At 36.5% G+C, this 10,979-nt stretch overlaps 1 protein-coding gene and 1 long non-coding RNA gene across 4 annotated transcripts; one reads left to right on the top strand and one right to left on the bottom strand.

Moving 5' to 3' along the window:
- Positions 1-1,073: 1,073 nt before the first annotated feature.
- On the bottom strand, positions 1,074-7,327 carry LOC127869002 (uncharacterized). 2 transcript variants are annotated; one of them, XR_008044360.1, is made up of 3 exons: positions 7,124-7,327; positions 2,514-2,686; positions 1,074-2,118 (listed from the first exon to the last, which is right to left on the bottom strand). It is a non-coding gene; the product is annotated as an uncharacterized LOC127869002 (long non-coding RNA). The 2 variants fall into 2 exon arrangements; XR_008044361.1 differs by having other exon boundaries at positions 1,074-2,042.
- A 43-nt stretch (positions 7,328-7,370) lies between these two features.
- On the top strand, positions 7,371-10,979 carry LOC127868998 (cysteine-rich and transmembrane domain-containing protein 1-like). 2 transcript variants are annotated; one of them, XM_052411243.1, is made up of 3 exons: positions 7,371-7,514; positions 8,558-8,720; positions 10,334-10,979. In XM_052411243.1, exons 2-3 carry the CDS (start codon positions 8,572-8,574, stop codon positions 10,455-10,457), a joined length of 273 nt encoding a protein of 90 aa, XP_052267203.1. In that variant the 5' UTR covers positions 7,371-7,514; positions 8,558-8,571; the 3' UTR covers positions 10,458-10,979. The 2 variants fall into 2 exon arrangements, with proteins under 2 accessions (XP_052267203.1, XP_052267202.1); XM_052411242.1 differs by lacking the exon at positions 7,371-7,514 and adding an exon at positions 7,521-7,677.

Raw genomic sequence — 10,979 nt, 5'->3', positions numbered from 1 at the left:
TTTTAAAGATATTACACTAAATTATCGAACTATAAAGCGCAAGTTAAGCATGTACGCCTGTCTGTATGAAGTACTTTTATTATTTTGAACTCCACCTTCCCAGAATAGTTTAATTCCTTTGAGTCTCAGGTGAGCGCCTTAGGGCCCATGGCCCTCTTGTCTCCAGATGTCAAGTGAGCCTGGTGTTGATGAGCCATTTCATGCCTTTGTCCACACAGCTGGTTAGACTCATGGGTCTATAGATGTCTATAGATTGGTCTTTGTCCTTGTGGACGAGGATCATGTCAGCTTCTTGCCAGATTGTTGAACCTGGCCTGCTTCCCAGCTGTTGTTGAACAACGTGCTGATGGTGAGCTTTTGTGATCGCGTTTTGTCTGTCGTGCGTCGTCCGTCGTCAACATTTTGCCTTGTGAACACTCTAGAGGCCACATTTATTGCCTGATCTTCATGAAATTTGGTCAGAACATTTGTCCCAATGATACCTCGACTGAGTTCGAAACTGGGTCATGCAGGGTCAAAAACTAGGTCACTAGGTAAAACAAAATAAAAACCTTGTGAACACTGTAGAAGTCACATTTGATGCCCAATTTTCATGTAACCTTATCAAAATGTTTGTCTAAATGATATGTTGGTTGAGTTCAAAAATGGTTCCGCTCCCTTGAAAAACATGGCTGCCAGGGGGCGGGGCAGTATTCCTCATATGGCTATAGAGAAACCTTGTGAACAATCTAGAAGTCACAATTTTTGCCCAATCATCATGAAACTTGGTCAAAACATTGGTTTTATTGATATCTCGGACGAGTTCGAAAATGGTGCAGATCGATGAAAAAACATGGCCGCCAGGGGGCGGGGCAGTTTTCCATATATGGCTATAGTAAAACCTTGTTAACTCTCTAGAGGCCACATTTATTGTCCAATCTTCATGAAATTTGGTCAGAAGATTGGTCTGTATTATATCTTGGATGAGTTTGAAAATGTTTTCGTTTGCTTGAAAAACATGGCTGCCAAGGGGCGGGGCATTTTTCCTTATATGGCTATAGTAAAACATTATGAACACTATAGAGGCTACATTGTTATGTTTGCCTGAAAAATATGGCTGCCAAGGGGCGGGGCATTTTTCCTTATATGGCTATATATGGCTATAGTTAAATCTTGTTAACACTCTAGAGGCCACATTTATTGTCCGATTTTCATGAAACTTGGTCAGAAGATTCATCCCAATACATGTAATATCTTAGACAAGTTTAAAAAATGATGTCGGTTGGTTGAAAAACATGGCCACCAGGGGGCGGGGCATTTTTCCTTATATGGCTTTAAAGTAAAACCTTGTTGACACTCTAAAGGCCACATTTATTTTCCGATCTTAATGAAACTTAGTCAGAAGATTTGTCCTTATGATATCTTGGATGAGTTCGAAAATGGTTTAGTTTGCTTAAAAAATATAGCCACCAGGGGGCGGGGCATTTTTCCTAATATGGCTATATATTATCATGCTTTAGTAAAACCTTGTTAACACTCTAGAGGCCACATTTATTGTCCGATCATCATGAAACTTTATCAGATGATTTGTCCCAATGATATCTTGGATGAGTTTGAAAATGGTTTCAGTTGGTGGAAAAACATGGCCGCCAAGGGGGCGTGGCATTTTTCCTTATATAGCTATAGTTATACCTTGTTAACACTCTAGAAGCCATATTTATTGTACAATCAGCATGAAACTTTGTCAGAAGATTTGTCCCAATTATATTTTGGACAAGTTCGAAAATGGTTCCAGTTGCTTGAAAAACATGGCCACCAGTGGGCGGGCATTTTTTCTTTATATGGACCTATGAATCTTCATGAAACTTTGTCAGTATATTTGTTTAAATGATATCTTGGATGTGTATGAAAATGGTTCTGGTCTGTTGAAAAACGTGACTGCCAGGGTGTTCACTAGTCATGAAAGTTGGTAAGAACATTTTGTTCTAAAGACATCTTGGGCTGCACAGAACAGGTCAGTTCCTTTGAATCTCAGGTGAGCGACTTTGGGCCTTTCAGGTCCTCTTGTTATATATTAAAGTAAAAATATTTGGTCCTTTCTTATAAATTTGGCTTCAATAAGCCTTCTCAAAGTTGTTTCTATAAATTGACAACATTTTCTTCATGTTATTAAACAAAACAATCATATACAGATGTCAAATACACAAGCACTTGTAAAGGAGTAAGAACTGACATTAGTGTTTGATGACAAGTGTGACATAATTCATTATGATATGCGTCATCGTTTTTATTTATTTAGACATTCACGACATAGCATGTCATAACTAGTATTTGATATGATACACCCTTTTAAACTGGATTAATAAGTAAGTGTAAACACCACATAATACATTCTTCATCCAAATGTTAATACCAAATACGTGTATTATCCCTTAGGCTACTGGATATGAAACTGACTATTAACGTTACATTTTATTTATTACTTAAAACATTGGTTCTACATTAACAATCACATAAATCAGTGAAATACGTACTTCGTTTCCATCTTATAAGCCTGTCTGCTATAAAGGAGATAGTTGAAACTTGATGAATGTACGTCCTTCCCGCATGTATTTCCATTTTCTTTAAGTTCAAATGATCATTGGAACATACAGTGTTGACAAAAAGTAATTAACCGTTCCTGGACCACCAATGTTGTTGATCATTGCTGAAAAGATAATAAATATGCAGCATTTTAATTTGAATAACCATAGTACATAATTTAGGTGATCACACAAGTAGCAGTCATTGGCATATCATTTTCAGAATAGTAATTTTAGTATTTGTGAAATAATATACTTTTTAGCTCACCTGAGCACAACGTGCTCATGGTGAGCTTTTGTGATCGCCTTTTGTCCGTCGTGCGCCGTCAACATTTGCATTGTGAACACTCCAGAGGCCACATTTATTGTCCGATCTTCATGAAACTTGGTCAGAACATTTGTATACCTCGACTGAGTTCGAAACTGGGTCATGCTGGGTCAAAAACTAGGTCATTAGGTAAAAAAAAAGAAAAACCTTGTGAACACTGTAGAAGTCACATTTGATGCCCAATCTTCATGTAACTTTGTCAGAATGTTTGTCTAAATGATATGTTGGTTGAGTCAAAAATGGTTCCGGTCCCTTGAAAAACATGGCCGCCAGGGGGCAGTGCAGTATTCCTTATATGGCTATAAAAAAACTTTGTGAACACTCTAGTGCCCAATCATCATGAAACTTGGTCAAAACATTGGTTTCATTGATATCTCAGACGAGTTCGAAAATGGTCCAGATCGGTGAAAAAACATGGCCGCCAGGGGGCGGGCCAGTTTTCTTTATATGTATATAGTGAAAACATGTGAACACTCTAGAAGTCACATTTTTGGTCCAATCTTTGTGAAATTTGGTCAGAACATGTGTTTTCTTGATATGACGGCTGAGTTCGAAAATGGTCCAGATCGGTGGAAAAACATGGCTGCCAGGGGGTGGGGCAGTTTTCTCTATATGTATATAGTGTGAACAGTCTAGTTGTGACAAGCCATAATGTTAAAAAAAGATAACCTGTACATACTTTCTAATAGTTAACTAATAGTTAACTCCCTTGTATAAACCTGGGACTTCTTTCATAAAATGTGGTGTACATAAAGACAGTAGTTTGCATGCAATTTAATAAACATATGTCATAAAATAACTGTACATGTACTAATGCACTGTAGAGTCTTACCTTTGATCTTTACTGATAAGCCAAGTTAACCTTCTGTGTTTTGGTGTATTTAGCAGACTTCTGTGCTATGAAACTGTTTCCATGGCAACCTTGTTATTTGGCATTTTCTAAATTAGAAAGACTCCTTTGAATTAAATAACTTTTGTAAATTCTTCTTATTTTTAGCTCACCTGAGCACAACGTGCTCATGGTGAGCTTTTGTGATCGCCTTTTGTCCGTCGTGCGGCGTGCGGCGTCAACATTTGCCTTGTGAACACTCCAGAGGCCACATTTTTTGTCCGCTCTTCATGAAACTTGGTCAGAACATTTGTCCCATTGATACCTCGACTGAGTTTGAAACTGGGTCATGCTGGGTAAAAAACTAGGTCACTAGGTCAAAAAAACAAAAACCTTGTGAACACTGTAGAAGTCATATTTGATGCCCAATCTTTATGTAACTTTGTCAAAATGTTTGTCTAAATGATATGTTGGTTGAGTTCAAAAATGGTTCCGGTCCCTTGAAAAACATGGCCGCCAGGGGGCGGGGCAATATTCCTCATATGGCTATAGAGAAACCGTGTGAACACTTTAGAAGTCACAATTTTTGTCCAATCATCATGAAACTTGGTCAAAACATTGGTTTCATTGATATCTCGGATGAGTTCGAAAATGGTCCAGATCGGTGAAAAAACATGGCCGCCAGGGGGCGGGGCAGTTTTCTCTATATGTATATAGTGAAAACATGTGAACACTCTAGAACTCACATTTTTGGTCCACTCTTCATGAAATTTGGTCAGAACATGTGTTTTCTGGATATGACGGTTGAGTTCGAAAATGGTCTAGATCGGTGGAAAAACATGACCGCCAGTGGGTGGGGCAGAGAAGATATGGAATATTCGCAAAGAATGTTTGCAATTCGGAAATTCGTTATGCGAAAGTCTTCCATTGCTACATGCGCTGACGGGTTGTGACACAACCTCGCGTGTTCATGGCATCAACAAACCAGCAATCATCAAACTGTTTGAAAAGTCGGAAGTAACTTTAAATGGCTTATATAATTAAAGGAATGTACAAGTTCAGACCGATTCATTCGAAAACCTTTCATTACACTTTTAATACTAATAGAAATAATCGAATACAAGCTGTTCAACGGAGGTAACAAGAACCGTTCGAATAATTTAATGAAGCCGTTGCAGAAAACTTTCTCTTGCGAAATTTTTAGATATCAAAATATTGGGACCACAAGGCCGCGTCGTCTGCAGCTACGGTACCGACGCCTATCCTTATGAAAAGTTATCGCAAAATAAGCTTGACATTTTTAATTAAATACGAGTACTCAACTTTTTAAAATAAAAAAGTCTACCCTTTTGCAACGACATTTCACTTCTCTACAAGTAAACGAAGAACTGACAGAACATTAAATTTATGTATAGATATTTGATCGGCTTAAATGTATTTGGTTAATATTTGTATAATACGCGTGTTCTTTAATATTCTTATGAGAATATGCGATGGCATGGGGACCACTTTCAAATCTGTATTTCCTTAGTTTAGTTTGTATGATGTTTTGCTAATTCATTAACTATGATCAAATATAGAAACCATGCTCGAAAACTCAACGATACATTTAGCGGATAATTATAATAAAGCAAAAGCAATCGAACATGAAGCTGCAATACCAAAACAATTGTAGGGTCGGCAAAAAGGCCTTGGTCAGTATGGTTAGTGGAAACAAACAGCGTTTTACGGCTTACTAGGAATCTCGTATATTGACTACAATTGCCATTATTATATTTCTCTTATGTAAGTTCATGGTTATTATTAGTAAAATAACAACAACTCTTTAAGTTCAGCTCGAAAAAAGTTTAACGTGTCGATATACAAGAGATGTGTATGCATTATCATATTATACTGCCAAATGTAAAAAAAAAAACGAGCAACACGTAGATAAATATAAATGTATAGCATTATTATATTTTCCGAACACGCAGAGAATTAGATTCCATACATGTGCTCACTTTTATTTCTTATATGATTAGAAATCTTTAAAATGGTTAGAATTATCTTAATAAAAACAATCTATCCATCAATTAATTAATAACCAAGTTTTAGGTACGCGGATTGAAAAGCTATCAAAATGTGAACGGTTTCACTTTCGTTTTCCAATTAAGCATGTACATGAAATCATAATATTTAATGTTTATATTTTATCGTCGATTCCTTATTTTATTGATTACGGCTGTGCATCCCTCTCTTAACAGGGTGCAGAATCAACGGGGTTTCCCGGGTTTGACACACGGGCTTAACAGGATGTAAACACATTGTTAAGAACTTTATTTTTTCAAATATCTCATGTTATTGGAAAATTGTACGAAAAATATTCTATGGTGTCATGCTTTGATGTCAACTTTAAACAACCTTGGCTTGGGTAATATGCTTTATACAAGTGATTCTACGTGCGATATTATCTCTTACATGGTAAACCGAAGAATTAAAGACCAATTTGTTCAAGAGTGGAGCGATACTTTAGCCTCACAGTCCAAAATGGAACTCTACTTAAAAAAAAATGAAGCTCCGAATATGAAGAATACCTGGATTGTATATCTAATGAAAAGTCAAGAATCCAAATGAGCCAATTTCCATTAAGTTCCTATTGTCTTGAAATAAAAGGTATTGTATGATGTCCCGAATAGAACGCGTGTGTTAACTGTGTAACCAGAATGTTTGTGAATTCAAATATCAATTTGTATTATGTTGTTCATTATAAAACGATTTACGTATAAAGTATAATATCCGGACATCATGGCATACCATAAGTAAATACATATCAACGATGTCTTGCACTAATGTTTTTAAACTCAAAAACATTGCAAAATTTCGGTCGAAGCGTTCAAACTTAGAGGCGAGAATTTAAATAGTCTAGCTGTAGTATAATTGCATGCTAACAAACATAATTGAATTCGATAGTCACACATATTATTTGTTATGCTTGTCATGTTTGCTCATCTTTAATTTGTATTATTGTACGATTCCCTGTCTTAGCCATATTTCTTTTGTATATATGTTCTTAGCTAAAGGCAGAATGCCGGATTGCCAATAAACTTTGAAACTTTGAATTAAAATGCATTAGAAAAATCTGTAGTGCATGAGAGACATTTGTTCTTGCAGTTTGTGTCGATATCTTAGAGTATAAGACTAAAACCTTGAATACGTCTGAAATCGATGACAAAATGTCACGTTGCATGAAGCATAACCGTGCAGTAGAAAAGGGATTTTTGAACAAGAACACAGGCTTATTAAATAAAGTAATTCTGATGTATTTCACATTGCCATAAGCAGCATAAAAATATGTATTTTATGCGCTAGTTGAAATTCTTAAGAAAATTTGTTTTAAAATGTTATTTGAAAAAAAGCACCACTTACCGGTGTGTTAACGTCAATTAACGTTTAATTGGGAACCCCACAGTCACGTGATCTTGCACCATATTAACAAAAAAGTGCACTTAAAACATTAATAAGCATAGTTGTCGTTCCATGCTTTCTCGCATACTGATTTGTAATGTAACTACTTGCAAGAAAGTTTATGTTTATCTGTTCACAGTATTTTCATTGATAACGCAAAGAACTTTAAATCACGTGCAAATTATTTATCAGGGCGCGTCACGTGCTTCTGACAATTTATCATATGACAAAATATTCTATAAAAAGAAAGAGGCGGATGTGGCAATCAGTTCACGGAAGATAAATGAAAAGTAACGCGATATAAATGTGAGACGGATTTGACGAAATCTAGTGGACTCATATAGCTATCAACGTTTGTACTATTAAGTCAATACACTTTTCTTAAGAATTTATTATAAAAGTATTTATTATAAGAATGGATTTATGAAAAAAAAAACACTGTTCGTAATCTTTGTTGTATTAGCTACAGTTGAGTGTTAGTTCTGTGGGTTTTAACTCTCTGTTCAGCTTTGAAGGTATGTATTTCGACTGTTTCGGCTCATCCTTACAACAGTTACTGTGACGATATCAATATTCATGAGGATCTATGAATAGATCCTTAAGTGCAAATTAAGAATAAATAATGTACTCTGATGGTGCGTGGATATGCATGTTTGTTTTTAAAATATCGAAAGAAAAACATTTGTAATAACTCCTGATGACTCGTGCGCATGTTATATTCACCTAAAATATCTTCACGTGTCACATAATTATGATATAGTAAATACCATTTATATGTAAATAACGTTCTTGATATATAAGAGAAGCATCGCATCATTAAGCATAAATAAAGTGTATACGTGCTCTTCATATGATTGTGTCATCAACTCTGCGGTGTTGTTCCAGACATATGGTATCCTGAATCCTTCAGTAAAAAATATTAATATAAACGAGCCAAGTACGTAAACAGAGTTGTAATATGACCGACAACAGGACATTCAACTACCAATACTACATGAGTGTTTGCTGGTCTTAAGTGATGTTAAGATAATAGCTATATGTGTCGTCAGTATCTCAAGTATGGCTGATCTGATTAAGATAATGGAGAGGTCTGCAAAGAAAACGACGCACATCAACTTGAACACTGACATTCATGGGCTCGTAACTATGACGTAATTAGCAACATCATGACCGACGTCGACATACAAATATCATAAATATCATCAACGTAATCAGAATTACTTATCTGCTTCATCATCGACCTCATTACTATGATAATTCTCTTCATCACCAGCAATAGCATTTTCGTTCTCTCCAACATCATCAGCAGCGTCATAATCATCATCAGCAACATTAAATTCGTCTTATAGTTGATGCTTTCGTCTGAGCCTGTGTACAGCCCCATGCTGATTTCAGATCACCATCCCAATATGAGTTACCAAAACTTCTCCAATGCGCCGCCACCCCCACCATATGGGGCGGCGGGCCAGTACAACGGCCCCTATCAGCAAGCCCCGGGTCCCTATCAGCCATACCCGCCCGCCGGGGCGTATCAGGCCCAGCCTCAACCGACAACTGTGTAAGTTGAACGGCATTTGTTGGAATTAAGTCTTAAAGTAGTTGTTTGAAATTAATATCCCATTTTTCTTTGCCGGTCTAATGCTTTAATATTATGTTTTGGGCCTTTCCGCGTCGCAAAAAAATCTTGCCGAGGAAAGTATGTAAATAAGTGTTTTAAAGGCACATTTAACGTTAGTTGTGTTTGCCATTGTACATAAGTGTAAGACTCCGTCCAAGTTGACTTGGGTATTATAATGTCAGAATATATATGTTTTCATCGTTCTAGCGTTTACTACAGCTATAGAATATATTCACACTTTTAATTAAGTTTAAGTGTGAACGTTATATGAAACACATTTACACACCTGTCGTATTAAAGCACATGTACTGGTCTATACTGTAGTACTTAAAAATGTAATTAAAGTAGTGTTTCCTTGTATTCAACGTTTTACTTCCCGTTTTGAAACAGTTCCGTTTCGGTTTCTAAGAAACGATGTATATTGTCGGTTTTGATTCGTGCTCTTACTTAACTACGTGTTTGTACATATTATGTTAAATATTTTAATTATGCCAAGAAACATAACTCCTGGAATAACAAAATAAGAAACAAACACCTTTATCTCCCTCCTTAGTATTCTATATAAACTACGCTCGGGGAAAAAATATATATTCGTATTTGTCTAAATACAACGTGCCGCATACAGAGCACTCAAAGATCACATGTTGTCGCTGGAACGGGGGCGTCTCGTGCATCTATTCCTCGTACTTGAATGAATACGTGCACACTATGAAAATGAAGCTTAATGTGTTACCTATGGTGTCGCCATCACGGGTTTCAAGATAAAATAGTAATAACAAGACTATTGCCAATCAATATAGTCCCCTACCGGCTCCACCATTGTCAGAAATTCCACCATTGTCAGATTTTTTTATTTGTTGCCATAGCAACCAGAATTTTTGACGTAGGAACAAAATGAAATGACGTGCATAATGTCCATATTGACATCTATCCATGTTTCGAGTTTCATGAAAAAATATTAAGAACTTTTAAAGTTATCGCAGGATCCGGAAAACAACATTTTCAGCAGTATTTCTAGTCTATTTGTTGCCATAGCAACAAGAATGTTTTGACGTAGGAACAAAATGAAATGACGTGCATAATGTCCATATTGCCATCTATCCATGTTTCAAGTTTCATGAAAAAAATATTAAGAACTTATAAAGTTATCGCAGGATCCAGAAAAGTGTGACTGACTGACAGACAGACAGACAGAGCGCAAACCATAAGTCGCCTCCGGTGAAACCGGTAGGGGACAATAGATCAAGTTTTGCTTACTTGTATGGTGGCTTATTTCGGTCGTTCCGTTATGGGAACAAATGAGAAATTGTCTTATCGGCGCCCTTTTCGGCGTTCTGGCGGGTATATTTGTTGTTCTGTTAGCCCACGCCGGAATGATAAACCAACATTGACTAGCTTTTTCTCTTATTACCAGGAAAACACGTTGCAATGTTTATGCTATAACACGGGGGTCCCGTATGAGCTTGAGTAACGACGTGACAAAATGTTGACGATTCTTTGACTTTACTCTTCAACATGATGTCATAATTGTATGCAATGCACGATTGTTTCAGGGTGGTGTATAACACAGAGGACCCGTATGAGCGCGAGCGTCGACGCGACGAGGAGCTGGCGGCAGATTGCTGCCTGCTCGCCTGCTGTTGGACCATGCTCTGCTGCTGCCTTGCAAGTCAATAACCGCCCTGACGTCATTGACGCAATGGTGTCATTAGGCTCATAGTGATATAGTTGGAAAAATGTGGACACTTTTTGGAATCTGCATTTTAAAAAAGAACTGAAAAAATGACCATGTTTTAATGAATGAACATTCGATGCTATGAGGCTTCTTTAAAGCTATAGACTAACGTGCATTGTTCAACGCTCTGTACAGTTGCGTTTAGAAATTTCATTGTGTTTATTTGAGTCTATTCCTATGGATAAACTCATGTTATTTTGTACACAAGTGTACATTATATTTGTTGATCCTCATGTGTATTATAATTATAATACAGTATACATATTTTCAACCGGATGGGACGAGGGCGAATTAGCACATGTGTATCACGATAATGATATGTTCAATAATGCTTTGATTTTGTGCCAAATAATGTGTGCTTGAATTGATAAGACAGTAATGATGTGTTATTTAATTATGTACATTTTATTCACACTGAGAAAGTTTATATGCATCTTGTTTCAAAAATAAAATATTCAATAGTT

Source organism: Dreissena polymorpha, chromosome 2 (assembly GCF_020536995.1).
Source record: "Dreissena polymorpha isolate Duluth1 chromosome 2, UMN_Dpol_1.0, whole genome shotgun sequence".
NCBI classification, from domain to species: domain Eukaryota; kingdom Metazoa; phylum Mollusca; class Bivalvia; order Myida; family Dreissenidae; genus Dreissena; species Dreissena polymorpha.
The sequence above is the reverse complement of the archived record's forward strand: the minus strand, read 5'-3'. Positions and strand labels throughout refer to the sequence as shown.

Bases quoted from the DNA above. Each gene is read 5' to 3' on its own strand.
- LOC127868998 (XM_052411243.1), top strand. From the start codon at position 8,572: ATGAGTTACCAAAACTTCTCCAATGCGCCGCCACCCCCACCATATGGG. The intron at 8,721-10,333 runs GTAAGTTGAACG...CGATTGTTTCAG, and splicing joins CAGCCTCAACCGACAACTGT to GGTGGTGTATAACACAGAGG.